General features: G+C 40.0%; 1 protein-coding gene across 3 annotated transcripts in view; it reads left to right on the top strand.

Annotated features, from left to right (window-relative positions):
• Window positions 1-5,620: 5,620 nt before the first annotated feature.
• The window catches only part of PUM3 (pumilio RNA binding family member 3), a 43,471-nt gene continuing 30,410 nt past the window's right edge, over window positions 5,621-18,681 (top strand). Inside the window, exons 1-6 of one of the 3 annotated variants that reach the window (XM_053656343.1) lie at window positions 5,729-5,796; window positions 8,592-8,740; window positions 8,934-9,025; window positions 10,284-10,502; window positions 15,403-15,538; window positions 16,112-16,187. In XM_053656343.1, coding sequence (XP_053512318.1) covers window positions 8,941-9,025; window positions 10,284-10,502; window positions 15,403-15,538; window positions 16,112-16,187 — 516 coding nt within the window. In that variant the 5' untranslated portion in view covers window positions 5,729-5,796; window positions 8,592-8,740; window positions 8,934-8,940. The other 2 variants (XM_053656345.1, XM_053656344.1) reach the window with 2 other exon arrangements.

Here is an 18,681-nt window from a genome sequence, read left to right as displayed (position 1 = left end):
ATCCATCTGTAAGTGCCTATGTGAGTTGGGTTACGTTTTCCCGTCAATTCAGGAAGCCAGATGGACCCAGCCACAATCCACTGTAAAATACAAGTGGTGTATCAGGGACTGAGCCCCAGTAAGACAGCAGGGCATGAGTTAGCTGCATGAGAAGGGAGCACAGACCTCCATGCGGCCCACGGGATGGCACAGCCCCCCTGCCTCTGCCCCCATCCTGGCCTTGGAGCAGGGCACCGCACAAATAGCTGAGGGAGGAAGAAAAAGCCCAAGCCTAGAATTCAGATGAGTTGGCTTGGTTTGCGGGTGCAGATGAAACTAGACCGCATCGGTTCAGCCTCGGTCAGGCTGAAAGACAGTGAAGAGAGAAAATTTCCCTGACAGGCAGGCGGTGTGCATGACCGTCCACTTATGTGGAAGGAGAAGTGGTGTAGTATGGGATATGACTTGTGGATCACATGACCTCCTTTGCTGTGTAGTGTGTCCCCTGTTCGGATGCTATGTTATGTGGCATCCATGCCTAAGCATGAGGTACTTCATGCACTTCTAGGCAGTGGTGCTGGCTCAGGCTCTGTGGGCAGAAGCGCACAGAACAGGACTCTCCCTCGGAGGAGAAACTGCTGGCTCTTCCTGAATGAAAGGAGCCCAATGTCATCAACTTACCAGCAGGTGGCGTGTTGGTCCCTTTGGGAAGTAGTGTCAAATCAGGGTCTCAGCAATGGTTTCCGTTGCTGGCAGGTTCTACTTCAGAGGAGGCAGTAGTTAGATCAGTAAGTGGAAGTTCATGCTGTTGGGCCCATGTGTAGCCTCCATCCCTGCCATTCCATTCATGTGCCCATCGTGCCAGTTTTAGAGTGCCCTGTGCTGAAAGCTGACTCACGTCAGGGGGCCGAGCCATTTGGTCTACTTGGTTGTTCAGTGTTCAGGACAAATGCCTTTCAAAGGGTATTACCATGTGAAAATGTTCACAGTTCATATCCACTCCCATGTGTCCACCCACATGCCTTTAGCTTGGACCTCCTTGTCCCCATTGTCCTTTTCCTTCCAGGCCCCTGACAGCTGTGTGAGCCACTGGCCAATGATCGAAGGACTGGTTTCCGGGACTCCCTGTGGATACCAGAATCCAGGATGCTCCCGTCCCATGTGTAAAATGGTGTAGAACAATGCATAAGTACCTCAGATCAAGCCTAAAGACCACATTTAAACAGAAACTTAAACCTCCCCCCTAAAACACACTGTTTTCATCCTAGATAAAAGCCAGAGCTGGTCCATGTTGCTTGAGGAGTTACATTTTTACAAAATCATAGGACAATTTAAGTGCTGTATGTATACATGATAATCTGTGGGCTCTGAGTAATATTAACTAATCATTTTTATTTCTCCATCACATGCTGACATGCTATTTCAGTAAACGTGGTACTTTGTGCTACGATCAGATAAACTTTCATTTTGAGCATATGATTTTTCTGCTGCTCCTAAGCATTTCACCAAAGAAAGTAGATTAAAGCAAGGTCAGTTTTGTGTTTACGAGACAGCAACCAGAATATTATGAATACACAGTTAATGTTTAGGCTATAATAGTACACTTTTCAGCAAATTTATGGTATTGAAAAACATAACCCTCTCTCCTCCAAAGCAATTCTTTTTTACTGAAGAAAAAATGTTGGCAATTGCTCTATTTTCATGGATTTATAATTCTAATAGGTCCTGAAAATCAAATCCAATCTTTGCAAATCTCACTTATGCTTTATATCAACAACACACCCTTTATCCCTGCTTATGCATTTTGGAAGCACAGAAATAATGCCAATTCGTTAAAAATCCATTAATTAGAACTCTAAAGAACCAATTTGGGGGAAGGGAGATGTGTGGAATCTGACACCTAACACACTTTTTTTATGGAAAAGGGAAAATTACACAAAATCATAAAGAATTGAACAATGCAAATATTTTCCAGAATACATCGAGGAGTGTATAGATCAAATTTAAACCATTTTCAGTATCCAGTGATATTAAATCACTACAGGAGGCCTCAAAGAACAAGAGAGATTACAGTTATGTCCAAAACATTCTACTTACAGAAACAAGTATATTCTGCATTTAATTCTTTGATTCCGGTGACTGCAGAAGAGGGAACACAAGGTTGCAGGGTTTAATCCTCACTTAACTAGAAAATCAAGTCAACAACTTGAACTCCATGCTTTAAACAAGTAGCTCTTAATTTCAGCTGCACATTAGCACGGTCTGGGGAACTTTCCAAATTTTCAATGCCCAGGCCCCACTCAGACTAATTAAATCAGAATTACTGGTTTGGTTGTTTGCTTTTTAAACTCCCCAGGTGGTTCTCATATGTGGCCAAGATTGAGATTCACCACCATGGATACTGCAATTATTTTAAGTTTTAGCTTATTATTATTAAATTTTAAGTTTTAAGCCAGATTAGTTTTAAGTTACAAATTAAATCTCTACCACTAGATGGAGGTATATTTGCCAAGTGACCTTTAATTTTCCTAGAGTGCTGGAAAAAGTGAAATCTACATGAAATATAAGTGATACTTTTTTCTTCTCAGTGTAAAGGCACACGAGTAGGCTTTTGAAAGGTTAACATTCTGTCAGATGGACCTCCAACCCTGGGGGTGGTCCTGTGAAACAGTTTTAGGCACTGAAATTGAAGGGAAACCTTGCTGGTTCTTTTACTTCTGAGATAAGAGGATAGCAGCCTACTGGGGAAAAAGTGAATTTCATTCTTTTCTCCATTCTTCTAGCCCTGAACTCTGATATAAATCCTGAAACCGAGAAGCACATCTTGCAATCAGAAAGCAACAATGAAATAAGCCAAAGACAAATACTGTATAATCTCACTTAGATGTGGAATCTACAAAACCAGAACTCGCTGAAGCAAAACAGAGTGGTGTTGCCAGAGGTAGAGTGGAGAGAGATTGTGGGGTGCGCAGGGAGGATGGATGAAGGTGGTCAAAACGTCCGAACTGGAGGGAAAGCAGCAACTGTGAAAATGAAGTTAAGCTGAGCACGGTGGAGCATGGATTCTGTGGAAGAACATGAGTCTCTGATGACATTATGGAGTCTTTGAACTAGACCAGGGAATGTTAACTGTTACACCACAGGAGGCACTCTGGTATGCTGCAAGCATTTTAAAAACATGCAGAACCTGACTGTTTAGCCAGGGGCACTGACCTCTTTTATCTTAGATAGTCAAATCAAAAAAATGACAACAGCCAATACAATAATAGCCACCTGGTGTGAATGAATCAAAATTATGCCTATTTTATCAGATTGTTAAAAAATATATGTTTTGCTGTGCCAAAGAATTTGCTCAATTCTCATTAGTTGCAGCCAAAAGCATCTCTAATAGACACAAGTTGGTTCTATCTCTGTCAGGCTATGAATCACTTGACATTTACTACCAGCTATTAACATTACAGTTATTCTTACTCTTGAGCCACAGAGCAACCCTAAAAGATAAGTGTTGTTGTTCCCATGTTACATATTCAGAAACTGAGGCCCACACAAATGAACTATCTTGTCCATGGTCATAAAGACCTTGGACTCGAAGTTGGATTCACTTCATTCAAATCCTCTTAATTACATTGATGCAAACCTTTTGAATATGTAGGAGGGGAGATCCCAGAAAAATGGAAAATATTTATAAAAATATTGTGTGTTTATTCTTACATGTTTAAACTTCAGTCGCCTTACAACATACAGTGTTTAGATGGTTAGATACTTGAAGAATTGATGGGTTAACTTGGTTAACTGCAAAACTACAGGAGAAGCTCTGTTGCTGTTCTACAAAACTACAAGACACTTTCAGTTCACTACAAATAAAACACTCAAGTGAACCTACTTTTTCACAGCATAAAAGACTTGAAAAATAACATTATGAATATTAATCTAGGACTTTGGTATGTGATACTTTTTTTCTTCTCAGTGTAAAGGCACATGAATAGGGTTTGATGTGTAAGACAGATATGTTGATGTGTCTGAGAGGATGTGAGGTGCTTCTTCTGCAGCCCTGAAAATACAAATGTGTCCCTTCCAGGTATTGTGTGGTAGGGTATATTGGTGAAGTATTTTTGGGTGGGGGTGGCGGCTAGCATATACCATACTATTTCCCTCATAGGCACTGCTAAGAGACCTGCAGTTCTTCTACTGTATTTGCTTCTTTTGAGCATTTACTAGAGAATTCATGGATTCAGGGAAGCAATACAGTGTTTGGAGTCAGGCTCACCAGATCAAAATTACTTTATTTCCTTTTTTATATAAGATGAGGGGAAAAGACCTACCGGTAATTAAACTTTTCTAATGAGACTTAAATGAGCTGAAATGCAAACATAATGGCTGAAGCAGACAATAGGTACTTACCAAACATCTGTGTGTTGAGTAGTGGGATAGACATGTTTAAAGTAACTGTGACACTACCCTCAGGAAACCCAGAGAATTACCAGGTCTTGAAGGGGCAGTAAACTGAGTCATTTGGAAAACAGTAAAACCTGAGCTTGACATATCTGGTATCAAGTTCCAATTCTTTAACTTTCCAGGTGGCCCTGCAGAAGGTATGTGTGTCCTAGTACCAAAACCTGTGAAAGTGACCTTACTTGAGAAAAGGGTCTTTGCAGATGCAATTAAGTGAGGACCTCCAGATAAGTTCATCCGGGGTTATTCCAAAGGGCCCTAAACCCCATGACCAGTGTCCTTATTACAAATAGAAGACACAGAAAAGAAAGCCATATGAATACAGGGGAGGGAACTTGAATCATGCAGCCACAAGCCAAAAGATGCCTGGAATTACCAGGAGCTGCAAGGGGCAAAGGTTTCTCCCCTAAGCCTTGGGAAGGTGCATAATCTTGCCAGCGACTTGATTTTGGTCTTCTGGCCTGCGGAACTGTTAAAAGAACAAATTGTGTTGTTTGACACGAGTTTGCGGTGTCAGTTTCCTTATCTGTAAAATGTGGACACTATCCTAATCAGTCTCATTTTCTGAAGTGGAAAATTGGATAAATGTAGTCGGGCAGAGGTTTAAAAAGGCAACATTTATTGAGCGCTTTCACGCTCAATCAGTCATGACCATTCACTCTGCTGAGCGCTTTCCATGGATGACTTAGCTGTCTCTGTTTTATTAATCAGGTAATCAAGACTCAGAAAATTTAGTAATTTGCTCAAAACCACACAGCTAGCATGCGAAAAAAAACAAATAACAGGATTACAATTCAAACCGACTCCGGAGGTATCCCTTTTAGCGTTTGCACTAGACTGCCAGAGAAGGTACCAATTAACGCACTGTAAAAACGTTAACTATTGCAGTATTGGTTTAGGTTAAAGGATTAACCGAGCCAACCCAGCCGGTTTCAAAAATGTCCTCAGCCTTTGGGAGAAGGCGCTGTCTTCCAGGGCGCGGGAGCGACAGGGTTAATTACGTCACTTTCAGGAGCCGCAAACGCTGTCCTCGCCGACGGATCTTTCCAAGGGCCAAAACGCCCGAGTGGTACGGCTTTCGTTCTTCTAGACAAAGTTAAAAAGAGCGGACCAATAGAAATGCCAAATTCCTGTCTTTCCGGTTAATCTCCACCCTTTAATCCAATCTCCCCTGCGGAAGAAGAAAGAGTGGGCACGGGGGCGGGGCAAGTCCAGGAAGCGGAAGTGGTGTTGTGAGCAGGAAGCATCTGACCGAAGCACACGTGTGCGGTGAGTGTGGCGTGCCTGGCCGCTGTTCCTGGTGGGGATTTGCCCTGTTCCCGGCGCTGGAGTGGGAAGGTCTCGGGGCAGCTAGCAAGGCTAGAGGTGTTCACACCTGTCGCTCTCTGAGCAGTTTTTTCTATTCTGGGAGTTTGGAGGTTGATGGGAGCTTGGCGACCGAGGCGGGTTCACGACTCCTACCACCTTATTCTGAGAGGACAGGACTATCCTGATTACCTTCGCGCTCCAAACTGGCCCGCGTTAGTTGCATTTACGAGAGGCAACTACTGCAAGCAGAAGTAGTCTGGGGCTGAGTCCCTGAGGTGGGAGCTATAGAAAAGGAACCAATGTAGTGAGCTGGAGGTACAGCGGTGCAAGATAAAATTAGAGGGATGGGGCCGTGGTAGGGGAGTTTAGATATTCTCTACAATGGGAATACATTCTCATTTGTAGAAAACAGCAAAGGCTTATAAGCAAGGGAGTCACATGATAGACCCTGGTTATTTTTAGAAAAATGTATGTAATTTGTATTATTGTTGGTTATATAATTGGAGATTACTGATGATGGTTTCAATTAAGGTGGTGGTAGTGGAGACCAAAGTTGGAAACTTAGGGGTATTAGGGGGATTGAAGAAGACTTACTGAAGGACAATGTAGCAGACAAGGGAGAAGGAAATGTCAAAAGTAAACATGGGATTTTTTCCTTGAGCAGTGGAGTGGATGATGTGTCATTGGCTGAGTGGAGAAGAAGGGGGTGGGGTTATTGTTTGGGTGTTGTTGGCAGTGGAGATGAAGAGTTATGTTTTGGACTTCGTATTTGCAGAGAAGATAAAGTTAAAGAATTAAGTTTTGGACTTAGTGTAGGGAACATAAATGGGGGTATCAGGTAGGCAGTTAGATGCCCAAGGAGATGTTCCGAATGGAGAATCCTCAGCATAGAGAACCATGGGATTGGATGAAGTGTGGCAAGAGAGAGGGGAAGACTTGAGGAATGTCACCATTTTGAGGTTTCATATTGAATGTTTACTACCTTGAAACTACAATGCTAAGTAAGTCTGCTGAAAGGAGTTAAAGAAAGATTAGTCAGATGTCCCTCCATTTCTGAGAAATCTCTTCCATTTCTCCTCACAAGGCACAATCTGGCTTTCAGCTGTGTGGCTCTCTGAACACTTCATATATACTTCAGTTATGCTTATAAACACTGTACTATAGTTGGTAAATTTGTATCTTATAGGGCTGGAGGGTTAGCAGTTCTGAAGCTACATGTGTGTTAGTATTGAACAATACACAAATTGCAGATACTAGAGCCAAGTGTCTCACTGTCAGAGAAGTTGCAAATAATTAAGAGAGGAAGGGTAGAGAACCCTGTAGCACTTGATTAGAATTGGAGACATCAGTATGAGCTTATTTAATAGTTACAGAAATAGAGGTTCTGTACAGGATCTCTATTTGTTTGCACGCAGGTTAGTTTTCATACACATGTATACTAGTCCTGTCTAGTTAAAAGACCTGGAAGCGGTGTCACTGCCCCCTGCCCTGCCACTACAGTAAGCACACCTAGCATTCATATCCTGGTTTTTAAATATCATCCTCAGTAAAAGGAACGAGGGTGTCTTGGAGAAATGGCTGATTTCATGGCTGTCACAAAGAAAGTACAAGGGGAATTTAGAACAAGTACCAGGAAGTAAGGACATGCTTTAAAAAAAAAAAAAAAGATGGGGCTTGTCGAACTGTCGCAGCAACCTGAAAGATTTTCCACTAGCCAATGTTGGAACAATTTGAGCAGCAAATTACCATTAGGTTATAACCCAAGTAATAAAATATCTATGAGACCACTCATGTAAATAAATTATCAAATAAATTAGGAAGAAGAAACACATTTTCTCCACAGAAGTATTCACAATAATAATGAATTGTGAGCTGGTAGAGCTCAACAGGTAGAGCTGTTGAGGGAAATAAAGAGTCAACACTAAAACACCATAGTAATTGGTGCAGGCAGGATTCATTGGAGAATGCTAAAATTATCAGGAGAAATATAGAATATTGCATAATTGCGAAATATATCACCCAAAACACTAGTTGCTATGCTAATTTTAATATATATATTTTAACATTCATTCATATTTGTTCATTGAGGAAGTAGAACTTAATTTTTCTCCCCTTCATTTTGGGTGAACACAATAACTTAATTCTAATAAACAGACTATAGAAAGAGGTGCATGGTAACTTGGTGGTAGAGAAACCTGGCACACAGCACCTTAACCAGGTGATCAAGGTTAGCATTGCCCGTCATGTTGATACGATGTTCCTTGTAATGTGATGTGATGTGAGGGCCACTTTACCTCTGTGGTACTCTTCCCCCCAAAATCCATAAAGCCAGTCTAATAGTGAGAATATACCCGACAAACCCCAGTGAAGGATATTCTACAAAGTTGGTAGTTTTCAAGTATCTCAGTCTTGAGAAACAAGCAAAGACTGACAAACTCACAGAAATATGGTATTGTGTGGAGATCCTGAACATGTGGTAGAAGGTCAACTTTAGAAATTTAGAAATGAATTGAATGTACAACTTTGGAAGACAGAGAAATAGCCAAATGACTTTTGCTCTTGACATACTCTGCATTCAGGAGCCTTGGGTAATTGAGGGGTTATCTGTTACCTGCTGTGTGTACCATGGGGTTTCTGTACCCGGAAGTAACCTGTTAGGCAGATGCCTCAAAATATTCAATGTTTCAACGTAGTCCTATGTTGGAGATCACTGAAAATCACTAAAATAATAACATTTGAAGTTAGGCATTGTTTTAGCTGCATTCCGCTACATAAGGAACTTTTAGATAATCTTTTATTTTCATTCATTACATTTGGTAAATGCAACCTATTGTTTGTTTCTGACTTTTTAGGGTAGAGACCCAAGAAAACAAATGGTAATGTCAGTTTCTCATCACAAAGTCTTCCCAGGTTATAAGAAACACAAACACAAATAATGGTCTCCGTTTAGCCAGTACTATTGCTGAAGTATTGCCTCCAAACATATCACGCATTAGTTGAGGTATGCATTGTGTGTGTGTGTTCTTATTTTTCGTGTTTATTTTCAGTTGTAAAATCTTAAAAGCAGTAATTGTTTACTTCCTGAACATGTGTGAGTGCCCACGTGAGTTGTCCTGCATCTGTGAACTCCAGGACTAAATGTGACTCTTAGATGAGAGCAATTCAGTGATCCTTTGGGGTTTTTTGTTTTCCAGAGTTGCCATGATGGAAGTCAAACAAAAAAAAAAGTTCACAGGAAAAGGTACAAAGACATCCCAAGAAAAAAACAGATTTTATAAAAATAAAGGTAAGATAGCCTTACCAAAATATGCTTTCCATGTGGCTTGCTCAGCTGTTATAATTGAAGGATGGGGTCTGTGGGATGGAGGGGTATGTAGCTGATTGCAGTCTGCGTTTGTGGGTTAGGGTTGGGATTAAAATAGTGGAAACAGTCGGCGTTACTGTGTAGGAGGGCGCATGTTCCCTGTGAAACCAGGCATTTAAGAAATTGCCAGCGTGACTGGAGGATGCTATACTCATAAAAAGACTCTTCATGTCATCTACTGATGCTGTCACGTCATTAGTCACACTGATTCACCACATTTTATTTTAATGTTTGATAAATTGTGGCTGACAAGTATGTACTTCTGGTAAACCATATACTTTTACCTTCAAGATTTCTAATTGTGGTGTCTTTATTATTCCATCAGGTGTCAGTATTGCAAAACAGAAGAGTCAGAGTCTGTGTAAATGATTAAATGTTTCCTAAGCAATCTTTTTTTTTCTCCTTAACAACAGTCTTAGGGCATAGTTGTTACCATTCTAATTTCATTTGTTAAGTGTTTAATTTGCAGGCTTTTTTAACCAAAGAAGATTTTTGAAATTATCTTTGAAAATTATTTTCAAAATTAGAAATTTTGAAAATTAACATCTTTAATTTGACAGTATGGTATATCTCCTAAATTCTAAGTGTTTATTTTATTTTTAGTTTCCTGTGATATTATTGAGATGAGTGAAATTATATGTAAAGTCTTTAATGACATAGTTTTTAAAGTAGAACACAAAGGTATATAAATACTACCTCCTTTCTATTCTATGCTTAAAATAGAGAAATACACCAAACTATCTTTAGAATTATAGTTCTTTTTTAAAGATTTTATTTATTTACTTTTAGAGAGTGGAAGGAAGGAAGAGAGGGAGGGAAACATCAATGTGTGTTTGCCTCTCACGTGCTCCCTACTGGGGACCTGGCCCGCAACACAGACATGTACCCTGACTGGGAATCCAACCAGTGGCTCTTTGGTTTGCTGGATATAGATGGTTTTTATTATGCATTTCTCTATAGGTTTTCTATAATGAATCTGTATTATTATAATTCTATAATCAGAGGAAGTTTTTACATTTTGTTTTGGTATTTAAAATCTTACTCTGCTCCATATTTGAGAGTAAGAGAAAGTATGTTTTAATAAGGAGGATAAAATTTTCTATAACAAATATATCTCGGTAGATAAGAGAGTTCTAGGCTCAGGATCATTGAACTAATAATTATTTATTGTTTTCACTAGACTCTGGTTCTTCAAAGACATTCCCAAGAAAAGTTGTTAAGGAAGGTGGGCCTAAAATCACATCAAAGAACTTTCAGAAAAGTGCCACAAAACCAGGGAAAAAGGGTGTGAAGCAATTCAAGAACAAGCAGCCAGGGGATAAAATACCAAAGAACAAATTTCAGCAGGCGAATAACATCAACAAGAAAAGAAAATTCCAGCCGGACGGTAAAAGTGATGGTAAGATCTTATTCCTTCAGGGTAGTTTTGGGGACCCCCCCCCACCTGAGCTATTGCCAGAATCGACGCACTCAGGGACTCTGGGAGTCTGTGAGAGACCTCCCGTTCTGGTTCCCTGACAGGCAACGTTTGGGCTGGGGGTGAAGAATAGATGGTATTAAATAGACAACGGAAAGCATCTTCCTTGGTCGTAAATGTCCTCTGGTGCTTAGGGTCCCTTATGTCCTAGTCCCTGGCTAAATTATTACCCTAGCTTTGGGGTTGTAGTGGCTTTGTACAGAGGAATCTTGATTAAACTCTTCTTTTTGTAGGCTAAAATTTATTTATTGATACAGTCATTTATTAAACAAATATTTGTGTTTTCTTTGCACTGGCCTGGGAGATGGGGGCAATTAACAACCAGCAAGTGTACAAGCCCTGTCTGATCAGCATAGAAGCCGGCCTTGAGTAGTTAGTGTGTCCACCTTAATATATAACTGCCTTGGCTAAGGAGGCCTTGGTGAACAAGAGACATATAGACCCTGTTTTCACAGGGCTTAGGCCACGTTAATATATTAGCCCATCAGGCTATTCCAAGGAAGGCGTAGTGGACACATGGCATATTTGACTTTCATTGGTTCAGGATAAGTTGCTAACTGATGGGATATAGTAGCAGGGTTCCTATTTATGTATCGAAACAAACTGCTAATCTCTTCGCCATGATAACCCCAGGGGTCATTTCTAACCCAGAGCTCTGCTGTCTGTTGTACAGTGGCCCCTCTTGTGTGTTATCTTGGATTTGTTTCCAGGTTTCATGTGCTGCCATACATACAACTTGCCTGCAGTATCATGGGAATCTCCGGCATCTTTCATTCTCTTTTTCTCCAACATGGCATATCCTACCCCAGCTCCTTTGCTGTCAGCTGAGACCACTGCCATCTGGCCTTCTCACTCCAGTTTCCCAGCCCTGGTCCCTCCTCTGTGCTCTATTGGGGGCCGTTCACTAGAGGGACAGTAGCTTTAAGACAGGGAGGTTGAGGGAGAGGAAGGAAGGGAAATGTGTCATTGTTTCCCATGAGACCTGCGGCTCCATTTCTGGTGTTGTCTCTTGATCCCTTTCTCTTCCTCTTCTTTCCACTCCCACACCCCATAGTTTCTCTTTCAGGTCCCCCTTTTTATCTCCTCTTTGCTACCTTCTCCAATAGCTCCTAAATCTTCCCTTTCCTACTGGAATTCTTGGCACCTGCATTTTAAACACTTACATTCTCACATTAAGATCCTGTCATGCTGTAGTCTGGCTCCTTTTGCTATGGGAGGTATGTTCCTGGCATCTCAAAATGGAACTCTGATCTTATTTTCTCACATTTTTATACTAGCAACTGAGGGGGATTGGCTACTAGACATCCTCAGAATTGGTATTTATACTACTGCAGCCTAGCCTGACATACGTCAAGGGTCCCCAAATGTCTGTAGAGTTGTGAGCTCCAAGTTAGTTAGTGACATTTGCTGTATAATATGTGACGGCCTAACATGAGTAGTAAATATGCCCTCTGTTACCTACAACTCTCTGTTACCAGGCCAGGAATAAATAAACAGTAAGGGGGATAAATATGTTGTATATTGTATAGACATTAAAAATTAAGCTTTTGAGGAATGTTTATTTCCACGGAGGCACATTTAAAATATAGTTATTGAGTTTAAGTGAGACAGTAAATTCTGAATTTTTAGGGACAGTAATATAAAACATGTATAGGAAAAAGACAAGGGAATAAAATGTAAATGTTATATTTAAGTTTCGGGACTATAGGAAGATTTTGTTTTTGCAGTTTCTAAGTTATTAATAATTAGTGTATTTTCTAATCAGAGAAAGGAAGATATATATTAAAATGTTTTTGAAATATTAGTAATATTATTTTAGCTTTTCCTGTAGCTTTTTTTTGCCCATTTATTTTTTTTATGATTTTATTTATTCATTTTTAGAGAGAGGGGAAGGGAAGGAAAAAGAGAGGGAGAGAAACATCAATGTGTAGTTGTCTCTCACCCAACCCAGGCATGTGCGCTGCCTGGGAATCAAACCAGCGACCCTTTCGTTTGCAGGCCAGCACTCAGTCTGTTGAACTACACCAGCCAGGGCTTTTATTTTTATTTTTAATTGTTGTTTTATTAGAGTTGTCCCAATTTCTCCCCCTTTGCCCTCCTCTTTCCATCACATCCTCATTCACAAAGTCAATTCCCACACTGTTTATTGTCCATGTCCATGGGTAATTCATACCTGCTCTTTAACTAGTCCCTTACCCTTCTTTTCACTATTATCCCCCTTCCACCTCCCCTTTGGTCACTGTCAGTCTATTCTATGTTTCCACGACTGTGGTTCTATTTTACTATTACTTTATTTTGTTCGTTAGATTCCTCTTATAAGTGAGATCATAGGGTATTTGTCATTTACCAACTGGCTTATTTCACTTAGCATAATATTCTTTAGTTCTATCAATGCTATTCCCAAAGGTAGGAATTTCTCCTTTCTTTCTGCTGCATAGTATTTTATTGTGTAAATGTACCGTAGTTTTTTGACCCACTCATTTACTGATGGGCACTTAGGCTGTTTCTAATACTTGGATATTGTAAATAGCCCTGCTATAAACCTAGGGGGTACATGGATGATCCGGGATTCTTAGGGTATATTCCCAGCAGCAAAATTGCTGGGTCAAAAGATAGTTCTCTTTTTAGTTTTTTGAGGAAATTCCATACTGTTTTCCGCAGTGGCTGCACCAATCTGCATTACCACCGACAGCGCACTAGGGTTCCCTTTTCTCTACATCCTTTGCCAGCACTTGCTGTTTGTTGATTTGTTTATGATGGCCACTCTGACTGGTGTGAAGTGGTATCTCACTGTGGTTTTAATTTGCCTCTTTCTGATGGCTAGTGATGCTGAGCATTGATGTGGACCCTGGCTCATGGGGTCTGTGACATCGTGGATGAGATGAGACAAATTCACATGGACTACTGAGTCCTGTGGAGGAAAGGGATGGTGCGGCTTCTCTTTCAAGAGGAGAAAAAGCCTCGGCGCACCTCGGCCACTCTCTCAAGAGGGGAGTGCTCCGACCCTTGCCTTGACAAGCTTTTAGTGCTTTTCTGGGCACATTACACCATGGTCCTCATTTTCTATTTAGAGGTTCACTTTAGGTGGTTACCTTTTACAGGAAACAAAGGAGTTGATGCCTCTAATCACATCACGGAAGAAGGATATTTGCAAATGCAAAGGGAAAAGTGGTTGAACTGGTTAAATTCATCCTTGGAAGGTTCAGCATGGATTTTAGGAAGTTACTTTAAAGATATGCAGTAAATGTTTGTGGCCTCAATTCAGGGTGAGGAAGTTTTAGCAAAAGCAAATCTCAAAGCGGCCTAGGTACAATGCAGGCCTGATTCCCCATGGGAGAACGTGTCCGTGGGCATGGGTCCTGTCTGGGCCCATGTCACGCAGAAAGGTCTCCTGTAGAGCATCTTTTCATATGTCTATGGGCCATCTGTATGTCCTCCTTGGAAAAGTGTCTTGGAAATGGGCAAAGGTCCTTGGCCCATTTTTTTAATTGGATAGTTTGTCTTTTTTGTATTAAGTTGTGTGAGTTAAAATTAATTCTCCAAAAAGTTCTTTGCAGGATACTCATATTAACAATATGCATTTTATTTAGTTGTTCTTTGACCACCTTCAGGCTTTTTGATTCAATTGGTAAGTTTCTTAGATTTTGAGGGCAAAAAAATTTAATAGAGAGACACCTGACTTTTACAGAAATATTCTGCTTGTAGAGGGCTCAGGAATTTTGATTGTGCATAAGTGAGAGGCAGCAGAGCGGGAAGTTTCAGAGTTGCCTCTGGATTTGAGTCCTGGCTCTGCCACTGAACAAGTTGTGTGACCTTGGAGCTTAACTGCTTGATGCCTTTGTTTCCCCCATGTGAGAGGGAGGCTAATAATAGTACCTACCCCTCAGCAAATTTCTAGGAAGTTTTCTTTTTATTCTCACCCAAGGGCATGCTAGTTGATTTAGAGAGAGGGCAAGGGAGGGAGGGAAAAGGAGAAGAGAAACATCAGTGGGTTGCCTCCATATGTGCCCCAGTGGGGTCACCAAATGCACCGTCCCAGTTTATGGGACGACACTCCAGCCAACTGAGCCACGCAGGCTGGGGCACAGATTTCCAGTGTTCCATACAGTATTTAGGTTAGCCATCTTGGTATACACCTTGCTATCTCTAGACTTACTCATCGTGTGTAGCTGCAACTCTGTACCCTGTGATTGGCATCTTTCCATTTTCCCTACCTCCTTGTACCCAGTAACTACTGTTCTACTCTCTGTTTCAATGTATTTGACGTTTTTAGGTTCTACATATAAGATTTTACATTATTCTTTCCTATGTCTACCCCAGAACTCATCTTGTTAAAAAAAATAGCGCTCACCTTACAGTAGAGTTGTTGTAAGAATTAAATGACTTAATGCATAACAGCACACAGAATAATGAATTTTTTGTTACATTGTTTTTCCTGTTCTTATTTGGACTAATTTAGACTAATTTTTGTTTGCCTTAAGAACTGGTTATAACTAAAGTCTTAAGTACTAACGAACTTAAAAAGATACTTATAAGTTTTTAATTGCTTTTACCATCTTTTGGGTTTCCTTTTTTTTAGTAGGTGTCCTCCTAAGAATCAATAAATAGCTGTTGGATGAATGGATGGCTGGTTTCAACCAAATTTAAAGTGTATAAACTGCTCAGAAAATGAAATAAAGTATAAGTTTATAGAGCATATTTTCCCCTGGGTAGTTTCCTCATTGATTAAAGCCCTGATCAGTGATCACTCTGTGTACCTGATTGGTATTTGTGGCACTCAGAATGGTAAATGTAATCGCAAATAATTTTTTATAATGACTAGAATCAGCAGCCAAGAAACCCAAATGGGATGATTTCAAAAAGAAGAAGAAAGAACTGAAGCAAAGCAGACAACTCAGCGATAGAACCAACTATGACATTGTTGTTCGGGCAAAGCAGATTTGGGAGATCATAAGAAGGTAATGCTAGGAGATGGCATCTTTGTTGCTTTGTACAGAGTGAGATGTCCTAAAGCGAATGATATGGCACCTGGATAATTGAGGGAGCAATGCTCACAGTGCTCCAGTGGAGGCTTCTCTGTTCGGAGGTCTGCTTGCTGCACAGCTGTGGGGAATCGTCAGGGTGGCGTCAGATGTGTTCATGAAAATGTATGAGAGTTAAATTGGATTTGACATTCTTCCTGAAAGATTTCTGAGAAAACGAAGGGCAATTTCTTATTGTAGTTTTGAGATACTTAAGTATTTTGGTGTCTTGTACTTGTTTCATTATTTTTTTACTTTTGAAGTTCTAGCTGTTAAGGTTTAGATTGAGGCATGAAATAATACTTTGTGAGATGAGTTTCTGCCTTTGAGAAAATTACCTTTCTCTGGCTGCTCTGGAATAGTAATTTTAATGTCAAAGGGCGGCTGCCTCCAAAGAGAAAAGCACACTTAACCGGGTGAACATAGACTGAAACAGGTTTTAGTTTTGCATGCTTAAAATAATGTCTTTACTTAAGCTATGTTTCCTCCTCCTTTTATTCTCTTTTATAGAAAAGACTGTGACAAAGGAAAAAGAATGAAGTTGATAAATGATTTGCAGAAGTTGATTCAAGGAAAAATTAAAACTGTAAGTAGGGCATATGTACAGTTGCAATTTTAACAATTAAATTGGACTTACTCACAAGTGAAGTGTAACTGACCATTTGTGACAGGGGAAATTGTTGTTATTTTAAATGTATTTGGCCCAAAATTTCAAATGCTGACTAAAAGTTTAATAATGGCAGAATTTATGGCTGGAAAATTATAAAAAGACTCTCGAGTATTTGGCTGTGTAATTTTAAATAACTTACTTAAAATAAATCAGTGTTCTTTAAGTTATCTTGAGTAGTATGTGTTAGAATGTCTTGCTCTGAACTTACCATTTATTCCCCCTGCTCACTTCCTCCTCTATTAACTGCCCCAACCTGCTGCCTCAATCACTGCATTGTTGTCTGTGGCCATGAGTTCTTTCTCTTTTTTTCTTGTTTGCTCAATCCTTCCACCCAGCCTGAACTCTTGTGAGTCTGTCTCTGTTTTGCTTGTTAGTTCAGTTTGTTTATTAGATCCCACATACCAGTGAAATCATGTGGTATTTGTCTTTCTCTGACTGGCTTTTTTACTTAGCACAGTGTTCTCCAGATACATCCTCCATGCTCTTGCAAAGGGTAAAGTGTTCTTTTCTCACAGCCTACTAGTATTTTGTTGTGTGAATGTACCATAACCGTTCTAGCCATTCTTCTGCTGGTGGACACTTGGACTGCTTTGAAATCTTGGCCATTGTAAATAACACTGCAACGAATATAGGGGTGCACATATTTTTTCAAATTAATGTATGGTGAACTTTTTAGGATAAATTCCCAGAAGTGAAATCATTGGGTCATAACTACATGTACTTTAGTATGTTCACAGTTGCTGGCTTTTGTGTATGTGTGTGTGAGAGATGCAAACACAATTAGATTACTTCTTTTTTTCCATACTTTTATAAACATGCAAAGCTCTTTAAAATGTAATCGATTTGGGAGTTCTCAAGTTATTTTCATTGTTACTGTTTAGTCCTGCTTTATAATAAACTTCTGTTGACTTGTGTGTATTTGGATCAATGCTTACAAGTGACCGTTCACTTGGAAGACAGGCTCTGGGGACTCTGGGGTGGCAGCGTGTGCCAGACTGCACACTCAGGTCTGACAGGGGCTGCATTGCAGCTCAGAGGAATGTCTTGAAATGGCAAGTTCCCAGCTGCTGCTTCCTTATAATTCCAGCAAAGTCTATTTTTTAAAAAAATGTTTAAGTTGATTTTAATGAGAGAGAGGACAGGAGAGAGGGAGAGATAGAAAGTATCAGTTTTTGTTGACCACTTAGGCATTCATTAGATGATTCTCATATGTGCCCCAACTAGGGATTGAACCCACAGCCTTGGTGTATTAGGATGACGCTCTAAGCAACTGAGCTACCCTCCCAGGGCTCCAGCAAGATCTTTTTACAATAGAACTGTTCCTCTGCTCCAGCAGTCTGTTACTTTCTACTTATAAATATTTTACACTCAAGATCCTTTTCCAGTTACTCTGAGGTTATTACTACATGCCCTTAGATGTGAGAGTTAGTCTGGTGTTTAGGTCTGGTGTTCAGATCACTTTGCTGCTCAACATGTGTGCACTTTACATGATGACAGCCTCTATTATTTACCGTGTGCTGGGAGTTGTGCCAGCCAAGGCGTATGTTCCCTTCTTTACCTTAAAGGTCACGATCACTGTTGCACATATCATATATCTGGGACTCGGACAAGTTGACTGTCATCTCCAGGGTCACAGAGATAGCAGATGCCTAAACTTCTCATAAACTTACTTTGCTCACCTGTAAAATGGGAATAACAATAGCCCACTCTCTAAGTTGCTCTGAGGTCTAAATGAGAAAAATATACTTATAATACATATATTGGTTATATAGTAAGTAATCAATATATGCACAGAAACAGCTTATTTTTAAAAGATATTTTTTAGTTTATCCCTTAAGGAAATTCTTCTGAAATCTATGGCTTTGGTGGGTGTGTGCTTTCACATTCCAATTTTACAGATGGACTGAGCAACAAATAATAAGCACTATTGAAGTAGATTGTACTGTAGTATACTAAAACATCAGTTTGTATTATTGCTTGTTTATAGTTATTGCTACAGAAAATTGATCAGTAAGTCCTTCACTGAGGACCTCGTACATCCAGTAGTTGTGGGTGGGGGTTGGGGGATGGATTGGGAAATCAGATATGCAATATAACAAATTTCTAGGAATATAACTGGGTATATGTTCAGGGAATCATAATGAAATGTGGAAAGTGGAGGGATTAATTTACAATCCTGTGTGTGTATACATTTATTTGCTTGTGTGGCAAAACTTTTTTCGATCTATGTTATATCTTTCTCTTTGGCTGCCAAAGCCAGAATTCTTAGATTTAAAAATCATACAATAATAGGATTTTCGAATTGGAAAATTCCCCTTGTAAGGAAAGTAACTTACAGAGAAATGAGAAATACAGTGTGTGTAATCATTAGATAAGTTTGGTTTGATTTTTGGTTTGCATTAATAATGAC

This window comes from Artibeus jamaicensis, unplaced genomic scaffold (assembly GCF_021234435.1).
Source record: "Artibeus jamaicensis isolate MK-2021 breed Jamaican fruit bat unplaced genomic scaffold, CSHL_Jam_final scaffold_1964, whole genome shotgun sequence".
NCBI classification, from domain to species: Eukaryota; Metazoa; Chordata; class Mammalia; order Chiroptera; family Phyllostomidae; genus Artibeus; species Artibeus jamaicensis.
The sequence above is the reverse complement of the archived record's forward strand: the minus strand, read 5'-3'. Positions and strand labels throughout refer to the sequence as shown.